This window comes from Argentina silus, assembly GCF_951799395.1.
Source record: "Argentina silus genome assembly, chromosome: 4".
In the NCBI taxonomy this organism is placed as follows: Eukaryota; Metazoa; Chordata; class Actinopteri; order Argentiniformes; family Argentinidae; genus Argentina; species Argentina silus.
Window position 1 is genome coordinate 4308645 of NC_139658.1, and position 24100 is coordinate 4332744.

The window sequence follows — 24100 nt, forward strand, 5'->3', positions numbered from 1 at the left end:
TGTATACTAAGAGGGTTACTGCCACTCACAACTGAACAGATATCAAAGCTTGCATTGCTCATATGGCTGTCCACATGGCAGTAGTACATCATTCTGTTCTACCAGGACTGGATTGAGTGAACTAAAGTTGGAAACAAGAAAATATGCACTGGTATGATGATTCCTCATTTCACTATATTGTTCTGTATATCGAAATTGTATTTTTGTGTGTGTATATTTTGTTCTGTGAATATACAATACATTAATGATTTATCCTTTGTTTCACATTATTTTGAGTCACACAATGCAAACATTGGCTCCAGTTAAACACAAATGGAACTAAACTATTACTGTAGCATACTTCAGCAAAGAAAAACAAAAATAAAAAATAAAATCCAATGACAGACTTAGAGGGGAAGAATGGTTGGTATGGCAACTTTACTGAGAAAAAGTAACAGTGTATGTGTGGTAGTTATCAGTCTCTGTGTTGTTTCAGCTACCCTCTAGCTAGAAGACCTCAACATATAGTCAGTCTCATTGGTTTTCAGCATTCTTATTTCTGCCCAGTTTACGTGTTACCAGAATAGGGCTGCATTACCACACCTGATCTGGTGCAGATGCAAGGGGATAATAGCACTGATGAAGTCTCTCTGGACATCAATAAAATAAATATGTCAAATACTGTGACTGATTAAATGTCCAAAAAAGGTGATTTGGCAGGAAGCAGTACTGCATGGACTATGTCTTTTCCCATTGTTTGTTTCCAAAATTGTATTCTCTTAGTTTTGTGTACGGCTGACTCACTCAAGAGCTATTTCAAGAGTATCAACTTAAATGAATTGATTGTTGTGGACACCACAAAGTACTACACACAACACTTACAGTGCCAACCAATCAAACATTTCCAGATTGTAACTCTAGCACACACCTACAGATCACTGATCGATATCAATAAGCTGAACAACCATGATTGACCACCATTTACACCAGCGTACAGAACACGAAACGCCACTGAAATAGAGGACGTAGAGGGCTGATCTGGGTCAGTCAATGGGCTTTGAATATAGGCTATCATAGGTAGGTCTGCAGTGTTGGTTTCTGGTGTGTGTATATGGAGAAATGTGTGCAGGGTATGTTAAAGATAGAGATAGAACGCTGGTGTATTCTCTATATGATGTTCTTGTACAGTGATTTATGTTGAATCTCAACACAAGACTGATCTGATTCTCAAGGCCCAGTCTGACCAGAACAACATAGTCTAAGCCAGGCTGTGGTGTGTGAGGTGGAGCTGGTTCTGTTGCAGGTCAGAATTGACATGCAACCTCCTCTATCAGCCTCCACAAATAGTACTACCTACTGGACTGGATATGATTGTAAATGTGACAGTGTAATTACAGTATTCAGGATTGTTAAGTGTGTGTGTGTGTGTGTGTGTGTGTGTGTGTGTGTGTGTGTGTGTGTGTGTGTGTGTGTGTGTGTGTGTGTGTGTGTGTGTGTGTGTGTGTGTGTGTGTGTGTGTATTTTGCCTGTGTTTGTGTGTATCAATCAGTACATAAGAGCCGCTTTGTTCAGTAAAGGTATGAACATGATGGACAGAATGTGTGGACTAAACTATGGAAAAAAAAAAGTATTAATGAGAACAAAGAGTTGCACTAGAGCACTGACACAAACTGCTTTTCAATTCATGTCTCATAACTTATACATGAGTCATCTTTTCGCACACAGAAATCAGAAGAACGTGACAGATGTAATAATGAAATGAGACGATGAGATGTACATATACATTGTTTTAATTCAACTTCTCTCTGTACAGATTGAATGGCTCTGAAAAAACCCCAACAGAAATAAGAAAGAAATCTTCCCTGGAACGATTAGTCAAAGGGGGAACGTTTGTTAGTATCTACACGATAACAAAACATCTACAATACACTAACAAATTTGGCTTTTCAGTTTCAACCGATATCACACCCTCCTTAGAGTTGAGAAGGTGCTGGACCACATTCGATTCCGTTTTGGTGTGGTCCAAAAACTGTAATGGATTAAGTCTCATCCATTTCAAAGATGGATTTTTTTTTTCTCCTCAGAGAAACTTCTATCAACTGGATCATATTTCCCTCTAGGGTTAAAGTATGGCTTTAAAAGGGGTAAAACTGTGGGTTAACTGAGACCTATTCTTACTCCTTACAGGAATGGCAGTGTATGTAAATCTATCTCCCATAGGAGATTACAGTACTTAACTGGGAAAGTGATCTGGAGACAGAAGAAAAAAACACCCCACTCTATTTCCACGATGTAGCCGCCGCAATGAAATATATACAAAAGCAATGATAGAACTGAAACGGTCTCACATCGAATGTCGTATTAATTGTACAGAGATATATAAAGATATCTTTCGATTTTTGTAAACCTACCATAAAATACACCTTTGATACAGAGTCCTAAATGCACCATAGAGAAGAATCCCCTGTGCTGAGTTAGTTTTAATCATAGGACGGTTTTGGGCAAGGAGGGGGAAAGCATTACTCTGTTAAAAACCTGGAGACCTAAGCCAGAAACTTAATGGTGAAAATGAAACCACCAACAAACAAAGCCCTATCTAGGAAGGCCTACATGCAGGATCATACTCCTGGGGTCAATGGGTGGAGTGTTTTCACATGGATTCTCTACGAAAATGCAGGATTTAGATGTATGCATCTGAGCATACAGCATGTACATTTTGTGAAAATATGAAATTGTTGACTAACTTTGCTAATAGAGAACATTAGACTGTCTAAACGAGTCATTCATTACCAATACCATAGTAAGGAAACAGCCATACAAATGTAGGTGGCTAAGTTAAAATCTCTCAAAAGATGTAGGCTATCTGCTAAACAGAAACAATACAACAAGGGATTCCACTATATTTGCACTGTTAATCTGCAAGAGACTCTCGATTCTATAAAAACAAGTCAAAAACAAGCACAGGGACCTGTCTCTCTCCAGATCCTCCAGATATCTTTAGTGGACTCATCTTTGACATATTGTCATTGAGGAAGGATAATGGAGATTAAAAAAAAAAAAACAGCACATATAAAAATAAAGAAATAGAAGCGTGTTTAAGTAAAAGCATGAATAAGAACATTGTCCAAGCTGTGTCCCACTCCCGAAAAATATCACCCACGATACACCTGGGCGTCACTCCTCTCTCCTCTTCTTCTCCCTTCCTCTCCACTCTCATTTCATCCTCAACTCTCACCCGCTCTGTTTAAAATGACCTCCTCCGTTGGCATCATCGAGTCTCTCCTCCTTTCCTCCCTCCTTCTTCCTTCCTGTATTCTTTACATGCCACCCCCCCTTGTGGCAGGAGGCTGGAACAACTCAGTATTCCTGGCCAGACTGGGAAGTTTCTCTGCTCTCCAGAGGGTTTAAATGGGAAAGTCATGGGTTGGTTAGTTGGTTGGTTGGTTGGGCGCGGCCCAACGGGGTAGGCAGGGATCAGACACGGCTGGTAGGGTGGCAGCGGTAGGTGCAGTTGGTGAGGGGGTCGCGCTCCGCCCCGCCATCAGCACTCTGGGAGCAGCCCCCGTCACATTGGGACTCTGGGGGGAGACAGAAAGACAGACAGAGAGAGAGAGAGAGAGAGAGAGAGGGAGACTGAGAGGTGAGAAGTTGATCTGACAGATGACAGGAGAATGGGTTATTTTCCACTTTCAGAGGTCTGTGTCCCATCAGAATGGATCGACATTGACATATATCGAGAGAGAGAGTGAGAGATAGAGAGAGAGTGAGAGAGAGAGAGAGAGAGAGAGAGAGAGCATGTTCACAATTGCACAGCCTCTGAAGGGAAATCAGCCTACAGAGGGTTACTTGAAGAGAAGTTATAGAAGAGGCTTGAGGTGTTAGCAGGGTCTAGGTCACTTAAGGTGAAATAGTGTACTATACAATATGTAGAATATGTTTGGACACGTGCATAGGTGGAATTCATGAGGGGGAAGGGAAATAAGACATTCCTTTAAAAGGCCAATAAAGTGAAGGGAAATAAGTTTCTGCATCCCATAGCTTGCAGATTGACCTCCCACATACAAAACTGCAATTCAGCAGCACCTCACTTCATCAACAAATCTGTCTGCAGGCCTACATATAATAACCAAACTCCCTTCCTTTGCCACTAATATTGCTCCATAACATTGCTCATCTGTCCCATACTGACCGGTGTGTTCTTCGTCCTGCTCTGGCAGCAGCAGGTGGGCACTACAGGGGCTGGGCAGGGTGGTCTGGCTGGAGCCTTCCTGGCTGTTGCCCAGCTGCAGACGCCTCATGTGACGCACCACCGCTGTGGCGTTAAACGCTTGCTGTGTGGAGGGGACAAAGAGAGGAATTGATCAGATAGGAGGAGATAAGAAACAGTAGCCTTGAAGTTAGTTTGTTTCTGCTTTAGAAGACGTGTTGTTAGAGTCAAACATACACTGTATGAAGCATGTCTTTGTCCATTGAATAAAGGCCAGATATATAATATAGGAAAGATGGACTCACCCTCCACTTGGTTTTGGCAAAGTTCTTCTTGATCTGGGCACTGACAGACTCGTGGATGTTCTTATCCAGGGCTGTGTCACCAGCGATCCTGGGGGACAGAGAGGGAGACACATGGGGACAGCTCCATGTTATTTCATTATGAACATAGCAGGTGCAGAGATAGAACTGGTGTTGTGATAGGAGAGGATGGTAGACTGTACCAGGGGTGTTGGAGAGCCTGGTCACACGTGTAGCGTATCCTAGAGTCCTTCTCCATCAGGTGGACTATGAAGTCTTTGGCTGAAAACACCAAAAAAACACATACAATAAGATTATTTCAAGAGAAAATGTAGTCCGCTCAAATGCTTGAAGGTCTGGTGGACCAACACATCAAACCAGGCCTTCGTTATCTGCCGGTCGCATAGCCATTGGCTTAATCAGCTTAATTTACCAATCATCTCCCAAAACACCTCCCCCCAGTGCTTGCACACCACAAGTTTGTGATTTGGAGCCATGCCTCCCAGTTGTGTGATTCACCGAAATCAAATAATCACAAATACTTCAGTAAATGAACTCCCACCAAGGCCAGTTTATATGTGCTGTGCGCAATAGCCTGGAGACAAGGTTACATAACTGAGAGAAAGATAGCCTTTGGCCTTACTTCAAAAACACCCAGCAGGACTCCATATACCATGATCCCCTGGGCTCTGAGTAATGATCTCAGAGTATCTCAGTGACTGTTCTGTGTCCAGTTAGTGTATTATGGCCAGCGAGTGTGCTGTTTTATGATTAATCCCCATACACACACTGACAGTTTGGCAGACGCTCAAAGCTAAACAACTCCTTGGGAGGGCCTTTCTAATAATGTGATACTGCTGACAAGTGGGGACTAACAATGGGAACACAATGTAATACTGTACAGGCTTATTTTAGCATTGCTAAGGCCCCACCCTCTCTCTCTCTAGGGACAGCAGAGACAACTACTGTTTATGAGTCAGATATCGAACTGCTGTATAGATATAGACTGCATAGGCAGACTACCTCCGTCAAACATGGACCTACTCTATAGATATAAACTATATAGATAGACTGCCTCCGTCAAACATGGAACTACTCTATAGATATAGTCCAGGAGAGGCTGGTGGAGGTAGAAATCGGAGGATGGGCTTATTGTAATGCATGCCTATTCCATTCCATGTATTACAATGAGCCCGTCCTCAGATTTCTACCTCCACCAGCCTCCCCTGATATAGACTGTATAGATAGTCTACTTTGATCAGATAAAGAACAACTGTACCTGAGTCTGAGATATCGTCCCAGTAGGGTGAGTCAAACTCGTACTCCGCCTTCAGGATCTGCTCAAAGAGCTTGGCATCGTTTTCATCATAGAATGGAGGGTATCCACACAAACTGCACCAGGGAAACAGAGGTAAAGACATCATGGAACAATCAGAGACAAAACTGTGTGTGCGTGCGTGCGTGCGTGCGTGCGTGCGTGCGTGCGTGCGTGCGTGCGTGCGTGCGTGCGTGCGTGCGTGTTTGTTCAACCCCATCAGTTACTCACAGTATATAGGCGATGACTCCAATGGACCAGCAGTCCACTGCCTTGCTGTAGGGTTTCTGAGCCAACACTTCAGGGGCTGCCAGAGGTAATAAGAGCTCATTAGAGCAGCAAGTCTAATATGCTAACAACCCACCATGTTAGCGCCTCTTGGGGCAATATTGTTAGCAGTCTATCACTGAACATTGCCTGGAATGCTAACAGACATGTAGAAACCCACAGTTGTAATATTGGCCAAATTGCCTTTACAGTACATAGTATTGTATTGTAAGGGTATTGTATTGTACATGACTCTGGGTGGTTAATAAGTAGACCACGTTACTTACCCACGTATCCCGGAGTGCCGCAGGCTGTGGACATGACACTTCCGGAGCCTTCTATCTTGGACAGGCCGAAGTCACTGATCATGATCTTAGAGTCCTCATCCATACTGTAGTACAAAAGGTTCTCCGGCTAGGACAGCACAAGAATACACAGAGGATGGAGTCAGCTTTAGAATCAACTTGTCCATAGGAAATTTGCCATTGGCTTTAGAGCCCATTACATCAACAGACACAGTATCATGCAATACAGGCATACACGTGCACACACACTCGCACACACACACATACAGTTACACACACAGAAACACTTTGGGGAAATCTTAATTAGCAATTTCAACTAAGGATCAATCTGTTTACACTCTACTGAACTGCCTGTAAACAAATTAGCCTATTAGGGACGGAAAAACAATTAATCTAATTTAGACAGGCTCTCTGCAAGCTTGGAACAAAACATTGAGGCAGCAATCTTAATTTCCTTTCTGCAAGGTCACTCGTGGCCACATGCTAATACTTATAGGGAGGGCTGCTGCAAAATGGTGGACATTAGTTCCTAATAATAGGGTTCTGTTCCAAGAAAAGACATAATTTAGGAATGTTATGACCTCACATCCCAGAATCTATTTTTTTAATTTTATTTCACACCTCATTGACTTTTTCACTCCCTGTCACCCTATGACGGATGTCCTCAAACATGACCCCTGACCCCAACCCTCAGCCTCACCTTGAGGTCGCGGTGGACGATGCCCATGTCATGGAGGTATTTGACAGCACTCAGGATCTGCTGGATGAGCTTGCTGGCGTCCTTCTCTGTGTAGAAGCCCTTCTCTACGATGCGGTCAAACAACTCCCCACCAGACACCCTAGACAGAGAGAGACACAGCTACACCTATTTCCAGGGCTCGACAGTAAAAGAAGTTTCACTGTATCACAATGAACAACCTGCTATTAGCCTTGATCGCCACTAGGTGGAGGCATTGTCTTTTTCCTAGACAAACTACTGTTTCTAAGAGGAAGAATATTCCACAAAATCAGTTCATGTTCATATACTAATGATGTGTTGACTTGAATTAAAAAAAGATACCATCTCAACTACACCTATCACCCAACTGTAGTTTAGAGGCTGAAGTTAGTGTATGGATGAACCCCACTGATGTCTGTATTTCACCACTGAGAGTGGGGGAGAGAGAAGGGAGGGGGAGAAGAGAGAGGGGGAGAAGAGAGAGTGAGATGAAGGGGAAGGAGAGAGAGGGGGAGAACAGGGAGGGAGAGGGAGGGGAGAAAGAGAGAGAGAGAGAGAGAGAGAGAGGGAGGGAGAGAGAGAGGGATATAGAGGGGGGGTGGGGGTGAGGACACCAGAGGGTGAGAGATGTGCCAATGTTGTTGTACCCCCAGCTGTTCCTTGGTTAAAACTGACTGGCCTTCTGGCAGTGTTGCAAAAGTGAACAGGACCCCCCTCTGTCACCTCACCACCCACTGTTTTCAAAAGCAACAGCACTCCTCTTTAGATGACTCGCTCTCATCTTTCTTTTCCTTTCTCTCTCTCTCCTCCCTTTCTCTCTGTCTCTCACTCTCTCCACACCTTCTGACAATTCATGAGCAGGGGTGGGTGGGAGAGTGCAAGGCTACAGGTGTGAGGGCATATTCCCTAGCGGTTGTCAGCAGGCTCACTGTGTGTGTGTGTGTGTGTGTGTGTGTGTGTGTGTGTGTGTGTGTGTGTGTGTGTGTGCGTGCGTGCATGTGTGTGTGTGTGTCCTTTGCCTTGACTTTTCCATGGAACAAACTAAAGAGAGAGGCCTCTGAGCTCATAGTGTAATTAATGTAGAGTGGCACTGTGCGTGGGAAGTAGAATAGCAGGGTGTCTGACACAAACACACATTTACACATGCAACAACACACCAGACACCTCACACTTCTTTACCATATCATTACAAAGATCTAAAACTACTCATACCCCTAACAATACGCTTCATTGGTAACCAGGGTAGAATTTGGGTGGATGTTTTTTTAAGTGAATGTTGGCCTATGAGGAGGAAGAGGCTGAGTTGGTGTGGAGAGAAAATAAGATGAGGTAGAAGACAGGAAGATAGAATGAGAGAGTGTGTGGAGCACTTACAGCTGCATGACCAGATAGAGGTGCGATTTACTCTCAAAGATGTCCTCCAGTGAGACAATGTTGGCATGCTTTATCCTGCGTGGGGGGGAGAGAGAGAGAGAGACAGAGAGAGAGAGAGAGAGAGAGACAGAGAGAGAGAGAGAGAGAGAGAGACAGAGAGAGAGAGAGAGAGAGAGACAGAGAGAGAGAGAGAAAACTCATTACTCAAACATTACACATGACAGCGAGACGCAGAAAGTCACCTAACATGTACTCAAAGCATTTGCATAAAACATTGAAAACTATGTGGTATCTGTAAAAAAAAAAATGTTCAAAACATATCATTCTCAACTAGAGTTAGACTTTCTGTTGATAGAGTTTTCAGACTCTGTGTGGCGGCACGCAGTTCTCTAATTGGCTGAGCAGTGTGTTCCGACGCCCCCCTGGAACTGGTTGGCGTGGCGACAGAAGCGAGCAGGTGAGTCACCGGCTCTGGAGGCGGTTCTCTCCCATCAGCCTCGTGATCGCCCACCTAAAGCACTTCACCTCACACACTCAGAGACTGTCTGAGGGGGATGCTGTCACACACACACACACACACACACACACACACACCCAGGCACACTAATGTGCACACGCACGCACCCACACACGCACCCACACACACACACACACACACACACACACACACACACACACACACACACACAATGTCTTACTCTGTGAGTCAGTTTGAGCAGAGACTTGGAACACTGGTCTTGTCTTTGCACAGATCTATGCACTCTCACACACACACACACACACACACACACACGTCTCATGCCAGTACAGCACCCACAACAAGTGGCACCACATATGTACTTACAGTATGACAATTGCCCGGCCCTCACAATAACAATCACCTCCACTCAACCCTCTCTCTCCTTCTTCTTCTCCTTTTTCTTCTTATTCTACTGTTCATCTTTCTGTCTCTTTTGGATGCAGCTATGTTTTGGCTGAGCGTAGGTTCATGGGGGAGAAGGTAGACAATGCTAACACGAGGCTGCGTCACGCTACTATAACTCTATGTCTCCACCTGAGTGACAGTACAATGAGATTACAGTGGTGACTAACCCTGGCTAATACAGACAGACTTATCTATGGACAGATCATTAACCTGTCTGTCTGTCTGTCTGTCTAAGAATGAATGAGTGAATGAATGGATGGATGGATGGATGGATGGATGGATGGATGGATGGATGGATGGATGGATGGATGGATGGATGGATGGATGGATGGATGGATGGATGGATGGATGGATGCATGGTTAGATGAATGGAGGGGTGGATTCATAAATGAATGAATGTGATTGAATGCAATTGAATTCTGTACACATGTCATCAGAATTCTGTACACATGTCATCAGACAGTACACATGTCATCATTTATGTCTGCACGATATATTGACAATTAGAATAACTAGTTGTGAGCAGGATGTACTACAAACAATAACCACCAGGTGTCTCTTTTTCTACACCGGGTCTGGGTGTCGCGGCTCAATATAAAACACTTAAAGCAACTTTTCCCTCAAAACATGTCCGTCTGTGTCACTACATTTTGAGGAGCCATGCCTTGGGTGAAGTCGTCATGTTTAATGGAGGAGAGGCTACTTTGGCATGACTTCCTGCGGAAATTGTAAGCAGACGGGTGACCACTGTACCATGGCCAAAGACAGCAGGCAGACAGGGGGTGGGTGGGGGGCGGCAGGGAGTGGGGGGGCATTACTGACGTCAGACATCACACATTCTCAGGCAAATGACCATACTGAAACTCATACTGTGACAGATTGCCACAGTGAGATTGGACGGCTGGCATATTGTCTGTTATGCGCCCTCTAGATGACAAACACATGACAAACATGATAATCAAAAGTCTGATCTGAGAAGAGTAGAGTAATTGTCAATGTATGGCACAAACAGCAATTATTTCCTGAAGTGTGTGTGTGTGTGTGTGTGTGTGTGTGTGTGTGTGTGTGTGTGTGTGTGTGTGTGTGTGTGTGTGTGTGTGTGTGTGTGTGTGTGTGTGTGTGTCTACAGACAAATCTTAACTTACAATTGCAAATGACAAGGCTAAGGAGGGGCCACGCAGACAACAGTCCAATCAGTCTTATGTGACTGCATTGTCTTACGGCAGGTGTCCTCATTCTAGTGCCACCCGCGTCACCTGAACTACCTGTCTTGTAAGTTATCAGACATCCGGTCAGTGTGGACGGAATTGTAAGTTAAGATTTGTCTGTATATGTGTGTGTGTGTGTGTGTGTGTTTGTGTGTGTGCGTGTGCGTGTGCGTGTGTGTGTGTGTACGTGTGCGTGCATGTGCATGTGCATGCGTATGTGCGTATGTACTGTATGTGTGTCACTAATAGTCTTGAAACACTTCTGCGCAGAGAAAACCCAGAACACTTTCTCCTTGGCAGGGATCCAACTATGAGAGCAGGGGGGAGATTGAAGCCCTATGATTTCATTAGGTTGTCAATAGAATGGGTTTCATAGACAGGACAGTTAATAAAATGCATACAGTAGCTGACTAATGCCTTTGTCCAGGACTCTAGGGTATACAGTAGTGGACGCTAGCAACAAGCTATGTCCTTTCCCTTTTCTCGTTCTCTCTCTTTTCAAACTAATGTAAGCCCACAGCCCAACTGGACAGGAGTAAAAAAAACTGTATATATTACCTCTGTCTAAAATTAAGTCAAATATCTCTGCTCCAAGTCTAAACTGATGTTATCTTAACTACTCAACTCATAACATCAGCCAACCTCCATACAGAGTAGTAGTTTAATCCTTCAAGACCTTCTGTTTATCTAGCTAGTGCACAATAAACCACTAAGCATTCATTGCAGTTGTAAACAGATGCATTTTCAATAAGATCTGATGTAATATTTACGTCACCTTCTGCCCAACTCTTCCTGACTGATGCAACAGTGGATGACTAAGGACATTTGTCCACTGTGGTAGAGAGAGCGAGAGCGAGAGCGAGAGAGAGCGAGAGAGAGAGAGAGAGAGAGAGAGAGTGTGTGTGTGTGTGTGTGTGTGTGTGTGTGTGTGGAAAAACAGCCTTTAAAATGATCTAATTCCTAGTGACTTTAGAGGACAGGATATAGACAAATCGTACAATTGCAAATGACAAGGCTAAGGGGGGGGGGCATGCAGACAACAGTCCAATCAGTCTTATGTAACTGCATTGTCTTACGACAGGTGTCCTCATTCTAGTGCCACCCGCGTCACCTGAACTACCTGTCTTGTAAGTTATCAGACATCCGGTCAGTGTGGATGGAATTGTAAGTTAAGATTTGTCTGTATTCTCTGAGCATATGTGTGTGTGTGTGTGTGTGTGTGTGTGTGTGTGTGTGTGTGTGTGTGTGTGTGTGTGTGTGTGTGCGTGTGTGATGGATTGGCTGTTCTGTTTCATGTGTATAACAGTGACGTAATATCTAACAGATGTTTAACACTGTCATTAAGAGGCAGCCATCTTGCATTGAGTAATTAGGTAAACAGAGACGTTCAAGCATCTCACTTAAGGTTTATATGAACTACCTGGTGTGAATCATTCTCTTCAATGGAGGAAGAGTCTGTCTTCTATCTTGTAGGAATCTCCTCATGGGAGCTCTATTCACTGGCAGGCTGTGTCCTAATATTTAACATGGCTATATCTCTATGTCTGCTTTCCTCCTTGTCTCATTTTCTTTCTCATGAGGTGGATGAGTGTCTTACACTATGTTCACCTCCAGTATGAAGTGTAGATCTGTGTTCATGAAGAAGAGGAGATTATGAGAGGAAGCTATTTTAGACTATATGGATGTAGCCTGACCACTGCATCAGATATAGGAGGGAACAAGGAGGTAAGGAACACAGATAGAGACAGAAAGACAGATAGACACAACAAGACGACCACAGAGAGCAGTGGGAGGTGATTTGCAAAGTTCAACCTATGATTTATGGCCTTGTTTGACCCAAACTTTGTGCTCTACAGGAGCTAAGTGAACAGACTTCTTTCTAAGTCTCTCTCTCTCTCTCTCTCTCTCTCTCTCTCACCCACCATCCTCACCTATGGATGGAGCCCTGTATATTCGCTAGGCCTCTGTGTCTCCAGTAACCCAGGCAACAAGGGCACTATAAATAGCCCAGGACCCTCTAGTTCAGTCGTTTCCGGCATGGCCTGTAATTCACCACTTTTCAAGGGAAGTATTTTAACCAGACTGTCATTACTGCGATTGTTGTCACTATTCATTGTCTCGGAAATGTACAGAGTTAGATTTTTCTCTCAACCATAATAGATCGGAGCAATGAGTACCTGCTGTGTGAAACTAACAAGTACCTATTCTGTGTAAATGTCTATATTTATGTCATTTAAGTGCTGGTGTGCGTGCGTGTGTGCGTGTGTGCGTGCGTGCGTGCGTGCGTGCGTGCGTGCGTGCGTGCGTGCGTGCGTGCGTGTGTGTGTTTGTGTGTGTGTTCCATGATTGTGTATCTGCGTGACGTGTTCGATTGCATACGTGTGTGTGTGTACATGTGTGCCATGATGTACATGGCCACTCACTTGTGCAGGACGGCGATCTCGTTCTCGATGCTGTTCTCTTTGCCCTCCAGGGCTTTCTTGGGGATGCATTTGATGGCCACCAGCTTCTGAGTCCTCTTCTCCTCTGCTAGGACCACCTCAGAGAACGCTCCCCTGAAACACAAACAACGCAGGACAGCCCATTAGACCCCAGACATGAGCAATCAATCTTTTTACAAAACCCCTCATCACAAAGTGAAAAAGACCAAGCCAAAGTGACAATGAGGAACAAGACTCAACACATTTTAGAGTAATCTTAGAGTTCAGTTTTTCCTAGATGCTCTAAAGAAATTCTATGGAAGTGGGCCGGAGGGAATAGAAGGATGTCGGAAGGATGTTGGCACTGCAGGGACATGTGAATTGTTAGCATATTATCTCCAGTTCAATTCCTTGAAGCCAGAGAAGGAGTAACCTATGACACACAGCCAAAACAAACCTGCTTCGACAACATAATGTGCCAAAACCCCATACAGAGTTAAGGTCTAAAACACACCATATAAAGTCAGTCTTTGGGCAATATGCAGGAGGGGTAAGCTGTGATCCACTATAGTGGTTCAGGGTCCTGACCGACCATTTGGGAAAGAGTGCCACAGGGAACCAAACCCACACCACATCTGTTAGAGAGAGAAGGGCATCTGCTGAATGTCGCTCTGGGGAGACGTTGTATCTACACTGACAAAGAAAGAGCCATGACCGGCTGATAAAGACCGAAAGACAGACAGACAGACAGGCAGACAGACAGAGACAGACAGACAGACAGACAGACAGAAACAGACAGGGAAACAAAGTGTTTTTTCCAACATGCAGAAAGATTTTCAAACACGCGGATGCTGTAATGGGGAAGTGGTCTATGTGGCTACATTTCTATACTGTATCTCCTTGTCTCATTTTCTTTCCTCGTGACCAATGATTGGCAACATGGGTGGATGAGTGTCTTCCACTATTTCACCTATGAAGTGTAGGAGGAAACAAAAAGTGTTTATTTTCAAACGCGGATGCTGTAAGGCGGAACTCTGTACGGCTGGTCTTACTCTTGTTTCCTCTTTACCGAGTGTTGCAATTGAGCACAATAATGCAGTATTCATTCAGTTATCATACCCTCACATCATACCCATCAGAGATCAGCCATACATGCGGGCGTTGGACGGTCCATGTGTTACAGAACAGGTATCTCAGTTGGCTAGGAGCATGGTGCTGGAAACACCAAAGGTGATGGATCAGTTCCTGTGTTCTTGTATGTGTCTTTCAATAGAACAGTCAGCTAAATGTCAATATATGTATATATTACATTTTCTAATTCATGCTTTTGGCCTGTACAGTCATTCTACAAGCCTGGTGCGTGAAGCTGGGCTGGACGTGCACCAAAACATGTAGGCTACTGGTGTGTGTGTGTGAGCCTGCAAGTTTGTGATGGGCCGTCTGTTCTGTGTGTGTGTGTGTGTGTGTGTGTGTGTGTGTGTGTGTGTGTGTGTGTGTGTGTGTGTGTGTGTGTGTGTGTGGTCCCCAGCCTCTCTGTCTTATCTCCCCATGCACTGATAACAGGGAAGAGTCATAGGCATGGGCAGGGGGCAGGGTTCATAGGAACAATAATCTAAAGTATAAAGAAGGATGGCTGGTTGGCACCAAGCCAGTGTCTGAGGAAAGAGCCTACATGACAAAATGGTGGCAGCCTCTCTTTCAATGATGGAAGACATTAAGTGCAAAACATAATCCATCTAAATGGAAAGATTGCATTAAACTGTTCCTAACATGTACTGAAGAAGATTAAATCCAATAGGTTTAGCATTGGATCCTGACTAAGGCTTCCAAAGACAGTGAAGCGAAATCCCCCTATCGCCTTAAAAGAATCACATCCATTCCATAGGATTTGATTCAGAGCTGATGTGTAAATAAATAAATACATCATACATGCGAGTAAGAAAGTTTTTGACAGTTTCGGACACTCTTAGTACATTAGTACATCCATTATATACAATAAGTGAAGTACACTGAACTGTGGGGTAACTGCAGCGATCCAACCCTTCAAAACTCTCTTTACTTGCTACCTAACTAGGACAAAGTGCTTCTCGGACGCCAGGCAGAGATACATTTTTTATGCTTGTTTGGCACAAATAGAATGGACACAGATGTTGACGTACGCAGGTGTTACATACAATCACAACAAAGATTCAGACTCTGTTTGATTTGTGTTTAGACCCGGAGGACTGGGCATGCTATTAATAACCCTGCAGAAACAGCATCAAACACTTAACATAATGGGACTATGGCCAATCACCGACCTACAAAACTACAACCGGGTTGATTGTGTTTACAGGGTCATCTCACTTTGATCTCACTTTGAAGTAAACTACGGAGGGAGAGATGGGCCAAATTAAATGTTCTTTTCTAATGTTGGTTAGGAGGACTAGAACAGGCAATGTTAACTTCGGGTGTAAGGTTGGATGTGGAGGTGGTCATTTTACAACTGTGCTATTACAACTGTGTTATTATAACTGTACTAAGACTGTTCATTCTCTAAAATAATAGTTGGTTCCCAAACGTTTTTGCATTGTGGCCCATCCATAACCTTTCAAAGTTTCTTCTGACCAACCAAATAAACAAAACCATGTTTCTAGCCAAGATCCCTAACAACCCTAGAGGGACCAATCGGTCCGACCCAGTATTTTGGAAACTCTGCACCAAAGACAGGCCATTGTGACTCTGGGCCCAGTGCCAGCTGAGGGTCAATAGGTTACATTCCACTGTAGGATCTGGAGCAATGAACATTCTCCATCCACCCCCAGAGAGAGCAGCTAGACAGGGAGTCATTCTCCTGAGAGAGAGAGTTCTGTCTTCACACCAGCACTGTCTGGTCTCCGTATGGAATTATAGGCTACTGATAAAACATATGGGCCAAGAACATTGAGCCTACACTGATGATGATGATGATGATGATGATGATGATGATGATGATGATGATGATGATGCTTTGGCCAGTAGTAAGCTGTCATGTGAGAGATCATCTCTCCAAGTGAACTGTGTGAACTGCATCTGTGCTTTTGAATGATCAAATAAAACTAATGAAGCAGCTGTAGTGCCAGACATGACAGTCATACCACATCCTCCTGCATGCACGAATGTCCTGCTTTGTCAACCAACCTTGATATTTACATTGATGCCACAGCCAACAATAAAGAGCAAACACATGCTAATACATTCAGATGGCATGTCTGAAGATGATACCTTATTACCTTCACTTCTATAACACTAACAGGGCTTCATCCATGGGTCATTTTCATAACCAAATAAAACTGATCTGTCTGACTCACACAAAAAAATCCCCTTGACGTCCCAGGGAGTAGTTAAGAAAATATGACGGCATGATTTGCAGTGTGATTAATATCCCAGAGGAGAGAAGTGAAGCCGTGTTAGTTTGAGAAACTCAGAGTAAACGCCAGTGTTTACTGAGCTGCTCCTAACAGGATGTGCTTATCATGACCACCAGACCCAGGTCCGGGAAAACGTGTCACACTATTCCAACACTGTGCCACATACACACCACAAATACCAACACAGCCTCCTAGAAGATACACTCTTATGTCACTGTCCAAACACTATTATAACAGTCAAGTCTCCTGTTCTGGCAGAAAACTGCACCTGCATACTATTTATGTGCACACTGGTTCTTATCTGGTTTACATTCTGCTACATTTAGAGGATACACAAAGCTATATTCCAAAAGTCAATGATCACAACAGTAGATTAACCTGACAGCAGAGTCATCATAGTGAACTACAGCAACAACCCGAACACTGACTGTTTTCACTGTCAATAATCCTGACAGTAAATTATCCTAGCAGTCATAAGTGAGTTTCAACAATCAACATTCTGCTTCTGTAGGCCTACAGGTCATAATGAGACACTCTCTGCTACTATCCAAACAGTCTAGAATCCCAGCGTGACCTTTAAGTCCTCAACGTTCAGAAGTTATGATTTTATACTCAACCTCGCTCTATGCTCTGGAAAAAGTCCAAAGTGGGAAGAGGTTCAAATTAGATATATATATCCTGATCCATCATACTTTACTCCAATGAAAAAAAAGTGTCTTTCTCTTCAACTATACCTCAACTTTTACTTGTCACTGTAGAAGTAGTTCAAACTTTACATGCCAACTCTAAAGATTAGCACTCTGAGATTCAGCATTCAGCATTCTTCCCTGAAATTGAAAGTGCTTTAGAAATGTAATTTATGATTTATTATTATTAGTAAATCAACATAAATAGTCCATATCTATATACCTTAAACATCAGTCCTAGACAGCCAACAGAAGAACATCACAGTCACACCAGAAACACATTTTTCACCAGCCAGTAACTGCAGCCAGCTTCAACAGGCTGACGGTGCTTTAGTTAGGCCCCTCAGGGGAACATTTACAGTAGTAATCTTGTCAGGTCTCCGTTTTCACCAGGCCACTGTTAGGGGAGGGGGGGAAGTGGAGGGCACTAACACACATACTGTACTGTACTGTACTGCAACTCATGGAGCTTGAAGTCATACTTGAATGCCACACATGGATCTATCCATGTGTGGCATTCAAGTATGACTTCAAGCTCCATGAGTTGCAGTACAGTACAGTACAGTATGTGCAGATATCAGAGTGCAGATATCAGAGCTAAAGTGCCTATGTGCAGAGGAGCATACAGGAACATCTTCTCCTAGTCATAGAACATGCAAACTGTATCTGTGTCTATATTTGTCTATAGGCACTGATGTAGGCTACATGCAAACCCTAGCTAGACTATCTCCACAGACAGAAGGCTACATGCAAACTACAATCTCTCTAGGCCCACTATTGTCAAAGTAGGGTACGCGTACCACCGGGGGTACGTGGATCGATCTAGGGGGTACGTGAAATAAATCTGTGATTTACCTTCCCAAACAGTCCTGTTGAATAGCCGACTGCAGTCTCAGTACCAAAAATAAATGCATGCACCCTATCCAACAGAATAATATTATCACAATGTCTAATATGTAAGGCCTTGCACGCAGAGCATCCTCAATTGGCAAATCGCGCTATTAAAACTTTGATGCCCTTTGCAACAACTTACCTACACTTTATTAGGTACACCTGCTCAACTGCTTGTTAACACAAATATCTAATGGTGTGGGGGATATTTTCTTGGCACACTTTGGGCCCCTTAGTACCAATTGAGCATCGTTTAAACGCCACAGCCTACCTGAGTATTGTTGCTGACCATGTCCATCCCTTTATGACCACAGTGTACCCATCTTCTGATGGCTACTTCCAGCAGGATAACGCGCCATGTCACAAAGCTCACATCATCTCAAACTGCTTTCTTGAACATGACATTGAGTTCACTGTACTCCAATGGCCTCCACAGTCACCAGATCTCAATCCAATAGAGCACCTTTGGGATGTGGTGGAACGGGAGATTCGCATCATGGATGTGCAGCTGACAAATCTGCAGCAATGATGCTATCATGTCAGTATGGACCAAAATCTCTGAGGAATGTTTCCAGCACCTTGTTGAATATGCCACAAAGAATTAAGGCAGTTCTGAAGGCAAAAGGGGGTCCAACCCGGTACTAGCAAGGTGTACCTAATAAAGTGGCCGGTGAGTGTATGTGAGACTGGGTTCTCAGCTCTCACCAGCATGAAGACAAAGTACAGACACAGACTAGCATTATGTGAGGCCATTCAAGCACATTCACATTAATCTGTGGTGAGGTGAGGCATTATGTGTTCAAGTTCAAGTTTATTTTGCCCAATGTACAAGAACAAAAATTGCAGCAAAATGCTCTGCTGCCAACTCCTTTTCTAACTGTGCAATGTGTGTGTATACAGTGGGTAAAGTAATAGTACTATGTACAGTAAAGTGGATGTGTCTCTGGATAATTAGGATATTTACAGAATTATCAATACAGGTATACAGGTTGTATTGCATGTGTGTTCATTTTTACAGATTTGACAGTTTTGTAGTCCACTATAGTCCATATAGCCCAGTTCAAATTGGCAGGTACAGTACAGTTTATGGCTATAGTCCAGTTTGTTACTGACCAGTTTTGTTGACCTTGTTATGTGTTATGTTGTGCATGAGTTTAGGTGCTGATCACCTGTTTGAAATCTAAATAAAAAGCAGGAATTATTGGTTATTCTGTGTCATATACTTATAATTTATGTATATTATATATATGTGTGTGTTTACTTTTTGTTTATGCAGCAATTACAAACAAAAAACATTGTAGTAAGCTGTCCGTGGTGCTGGGGTACTCAGTAGGATGTAGAGTGTCTCAGGGGGTACATGACTGTACATGACTGTTCACTGCTCTAGGCTATATCTGCAAGCTAGAACTGACATAGAAACTATAGGCTATAGAAGCGAAGAAGTCAGTAGTTGCAAACTACATTGATCACAGTTGACTCAACGCACGTCACTAAGCCAAACCTTGCAGTCTGCACAAAGACGCACTTAAACAGACTAAAAACTAAATATATGATGTACAGTACCAGTCAAAAGTTTGGACACACCTTCTCATTCAATTCAAACCCATTCCAGGTGACTACCTCATGAATCTGATTGAGAGAATGCCAAGAGTGTGCAAAGCTGTCATCAAAGCAAAAGGTGGCTACTTTGAAGTTTACTACTTTTAATATGAAAAACATGTTCTGGTTTGTTTAACACTTTTTTGTTTACTACATAATTCCATATGTGTTCCTTCATAGTTTTGATGTCTTCACTATTAATCTACAATGTAGAAAATAATAAAAACATAAATTGAATGAGAAGGTGTGTCCAAACTTTTGACTGGTACTGTAACTGTACTGTTTATGAAGAACACAGGCCATTTTATCTTTCATAGAGAGAAAGTTTTGATATAATTTATGATATTTGATCTTATAACACCTGAAGCGAAAAGTATAAGCCTTAGGGCTACATGAAACAATGACAAGCATAGGAATAATCTCTATAAAATGTCTATGTAGCTGAGAGGAGAATATTGTGAGAACATTTTCTCTGTCTGCTAATAGTGCCTAAAATAAAGACTTGGTGTTGCTTAGCTTCCATCGCTAACAGCAACCCCCTGTGAGTGTGATGTGCTCACTCTCTCTCTTTGCCTGAGGTTTTAATGACTTTGCTGTGCATCAAAGGAATTCAAAACCTAACACACATGCACACACACACTTGCACGCATGCACACACACACACACAAGCATTCACACATCAACACACAAAGAGACACACACAAACATCCATATAAACCAAACTACACACGGACCCCTATCACATTAGCAAACAGTCACACAGTCGGGCACACATGCACGCACGCACACACACGCACACACACAAACACACACACACACAAACACACACACGAACACACACACAAATACACACACACACACACACACACACACTAATGAGTGCAGAAATCTTCCTGCAGATATAAAGGTCATATGTACAGTAGCAGTACCTGGCTATGACAACATTGGGAGGCTGAACACAGAGCTTTCTATACACTGACAATGTTACTTTCCCTCTAAAGCATTCACCCTTGATTTTCTGGAGTATGGACATTCTACTGTCGTTAACTGGCTGGCTAATTTGATACAAATTGAACTTTGGAATACAATAACAGAAAATGCTGGGTAACAATATAAAGTCACACTTCAATGGGTTGTAAGAACATACTATCCTATTGTTCCCAGCCACTAACACTCACAACATGTAGAGGAAACTGATATAATCTCTAAATCACTCACAGAGTTAAACCCTTATCTAGAGTGATAGATAAGAATCAGTGATAACAGACAGTACAAACAGTAGAACACAGGTGTATGTCTATATCTTTATCATATGCACTTCTTAGGTGTTTGAATAAAAACAGATGACCTTAGTATCCTGTACTGTACATTACAGTATATATATATATATATATATATATATATATATATATATACACAATACAGATATATGGCCCAGGCTCAAACCAACTGAGCCATCTGGGCCTCCAAGTCGTTTGGTTGAGCAGGTATGGCCAACTAGACAACAACATGGCTGCCTGTGGAAAGGTCACCCAGATACAGGCCATCTGCTCCAAAGGCCCCACAGAGAGAGATAGGCCTACCCACCAGAGAGAGCTGCCTTCCTGCCACTTAGGACCAGGATGCCCCAGTGGGCCTCGCCACCTGGCTGGCCACTCCCCCACCTGGCTGATCACACCCCCCACCTGTCTGACCACACCCCCTGCGGTCCCAGGGACATCAACATGCCAAGAGGACTTCATTGAGACATCATAGCCATTGTTAGTGAGGACTATATAATCATATCTACTGTATGGAAACAAAACAACTTTCCTACTGTTTATCTGATGCTGCCAACAGTGAATTCATGTCTTCAGCACAAATAAACTCTCTGATGGTTTGACAAGTCTTTTATCTGAGTTTCAAAAAACCTCCAAAAGGTACAACCAACAATACCTCTCACAGCTAGAGCACACTAGTAGATTGTTAAAAAATGTGCATGCAAAATGACAGTCGTGACAATACACTGTAAGATGTGTGTGATAAGCTGGACTTCAATTACTGTACACTGGTAGGTAGGTACACTAGAGCTCTGCTTTATAAGTGACAGCATGTTGCTAGGAAAGAGAATTGTTCCTTCTCTCTCTCTCGTTATAATCCCTCTCTCTGTTCTCCTGGCTGCTAGTCTGTTTGGGCATTAGCCTTTGCCAGTGATCAACAGAGCAGAATATTGTGGAACAATTGATATAAGCCAAACCATGAATAGAGATATATTGCACATGACTGTGGAAATAAGCATAACTGTGTGTATAGCACTGCTAAACAAGCAATTATAGCACACTGGGAAAGGTTCAAAACTCCGATGTGGCTAAAAATGATTGAGTGAGTATCAAGGAAACAAAACTAACACTTCACCAAATATGGCTGGCATCACATTGTTTTAAATGCGAAAGTCTGTGAGAATGTCTGTTAATGTCTACTAATGTCTTCTCCCTTTATGTGGGCGCACATCTGTTTCTCCATTACCATTTGCCAGTGCTGACAGAGCCGGAACAGACTGGCATACAGAAGCTAGTGGACTAGCTAGCCAAGCACTGATCGTCACCTTTGATAGCATGCACTGTACACTTGCCTGATGGAAACGATGGCACCGCACATGGAGTCATGAAAGAAGCCGCTCTCATCCCCCTGCTTTCTCTCCTCCCTGTCTCCCTCCCTCCACTCCTCTCTTCGCTCTATCCTGCCCTTCTCCCACTACCAAACGCCTCAAACAGGCTTCTCCTACTCCCTCTCTCTCTCTCTCTCTCTCTCTCTCTCTCTCTCTCTCTCTATCCCTTGTTATCTCTCCATTCTCTCCTTCCCCTAATCTGTCTTTCTTCCTCTCACTCATCTAATCTGTCTATCCCGTCCTCCTCTCAGCACGGCTCAGCCACTATATCCTTCAATCGCACGCTCCTCTCTCTCTCTCTTTCCACTTCTGTCTTTCCCTCTTTCTCTCTCTTTCCTCTCTCTCATTCCGCTGCTCCACTGAACCAATAGCATCCTGATTACATTCTCTCACTACCTCTTCATTACTCTGTCAACAGCAGGCCATGTCAGGACGGAGGGATGAAAGGATAGGGAAACAGATGATCCCACTCATACCCCTCTCTCTTTACCTTATTCAACCTTTCTCTCCATATCCTTTTTCCCCTTATACTCTCTCTATCCAGTGTTTCTCCACGTTCGTTGTACCATCTATTTGTCTTTCTCTCATATCATTCTCTAGCAGCAGTTTGGTACACACAGCGTATATTACACACAGTTGTAGACATTGTGTATTGAATCCTAACTTGAGATAAGCACACATAACTTATCATCACATTCAGTATTTTGTGGATTGATATCGATAGAGGATACACCCAAAAATGCAGCAGAACACTGGACACGACAACCCAGTGCATCGTTTAAGGGTGGTTCTGGCTGACTAGAACAATGGGGGGCACAGAGGCGAACGATCAACCCACATTTTAGGTGCTTGACATGTTAACAAAGATGAAAGCCAACCCGAGTTGACAGACATGCTTATGGTTCTGCCAGCCCCTGAGAGCTTTCTGACAGAAAAGTAGTGAAGCTAAAAATAAAAACATGTCAGCCAAAAGGTTGACCAAGTTTAGGCATGAGAAGGAGACAGACGTCTTAAGACTTCTTGAGTCTTTCCTCAGAAGCTCTCAGGATTTGCGTTACCATCAGATACGCATAAAAAATACACAAACAAAGGACAAAGTAGGTAGTACTAGTCATAAATAATCTTCAGGAAGCCACCAAAGCAGACAGGTTGTCCCTACAGAGTAGGTCAAACACGCTGGGATAAAAGCTGAAAAAGTTCAGCTCATACAAACAGGAATAAATGAAGTTATCTTTATTTGTCTTTGACAACTTACTTGACAAATCAAGGCTATTTCAAATTCCTATTTTCAATTGTTTACTGACTTTCAGTTGAACTTACTAACATCTCTCACTGTCTCTCTCTCTCGTATTGTCACACTAAGCTGTCTCACTAACTTACTGAAATACATGAACATTGCTCAACCCATTGACCTCATATCAACTTAATACTTTCATCACCTAAAGCAGTAATCTCTCAAACTGGAACAAACCTACATTAGCATTTATCATTATAACAAATAGAAGTAAGGAACGAACCAGCATTGCAGAGAGTGTTATGCGAGGGCCCAATAGATTACACTGCAGTATGTCAATGGCTCTCCACCAAAGGCCTGTAAAGGTTGGACATGAAGAGTCTCTTTGACAAAATGGTGTCAAATAAACACTCAGTCAGCATCTTTAGTGGACCACTAAGAGAAGGGATAGAAGGGATGAGAGAGAATGTGTGTGAGAGGTAGGATAAATAAATCCGTGGAAGAAAAGAAGAAATGGGGTGGGGTGTGTGTGTGTGTGTATGTGTGTGTGTGTGTGTGTGTGTGTGTGTGTGTGTGTGTGTGTGTGTGTGTGTGTGTATGTGTGTGTGTGTGTGTGTGTGTGTGTGTGTGTGTG

General features: G+C 43.3%; 1 protein-coding gene across 1 annotated transcript in view; it reads right to left on the bottom strand.

The window, feature by feature from the left end:
- Nucleotides 1-1748: 1748 nt before the first annotated feature.
- Nucleotides 1749-24100, bottom strand: part of camk1b (calcium/calmodulin-dependent protein kinase Ib) — a 40722-nt gene continuing 18370 nt past the window's right edge. Inside the window, exons 3-12 of the mRNA XM_083667981.1 lie at nucleotides 13024-13155; nucleotides 8468-8542; nucleotides 7076-7214; nucleotides 6358-6484; nucleotides 6035-6110; nucleotides 5768-5880; nucleotides 4692-4770; nucleotides 4492-4579; nucleotides 4169-4310; nucleotides 1749-3557 (exon numbers count right to left, since the gene is read on the bottom strand). Coding sequence (XP_083524107.1) covers nucleotides 3454-3557; nucleotides 4169-4310; nucleotides 4492-4579; nucleotides 4692-4770; nucleotides 5768-5880; nucleotides 6035-6110; nucleotides 6358-6484; nucleotides 7076-7214; nucleotides 8468-8542; nucleotides 13024-13155 — 1075 coding nt within the window. The 3' untranslated portion in view covers nucleotides 1749-3453. The remainder of the gene's footprint in view (nucleotides 3558-4168; nucleotides 4311-4491; nucleotides 4580-4691; nucleotides 4771-5767; nucleotides 5881-6034; nucleotides 6111-6357; nucleotides 6485-7075; nucleotides 7215-8467; nucleotides 8543-13023; nucleotides 13156-24100) is intronic.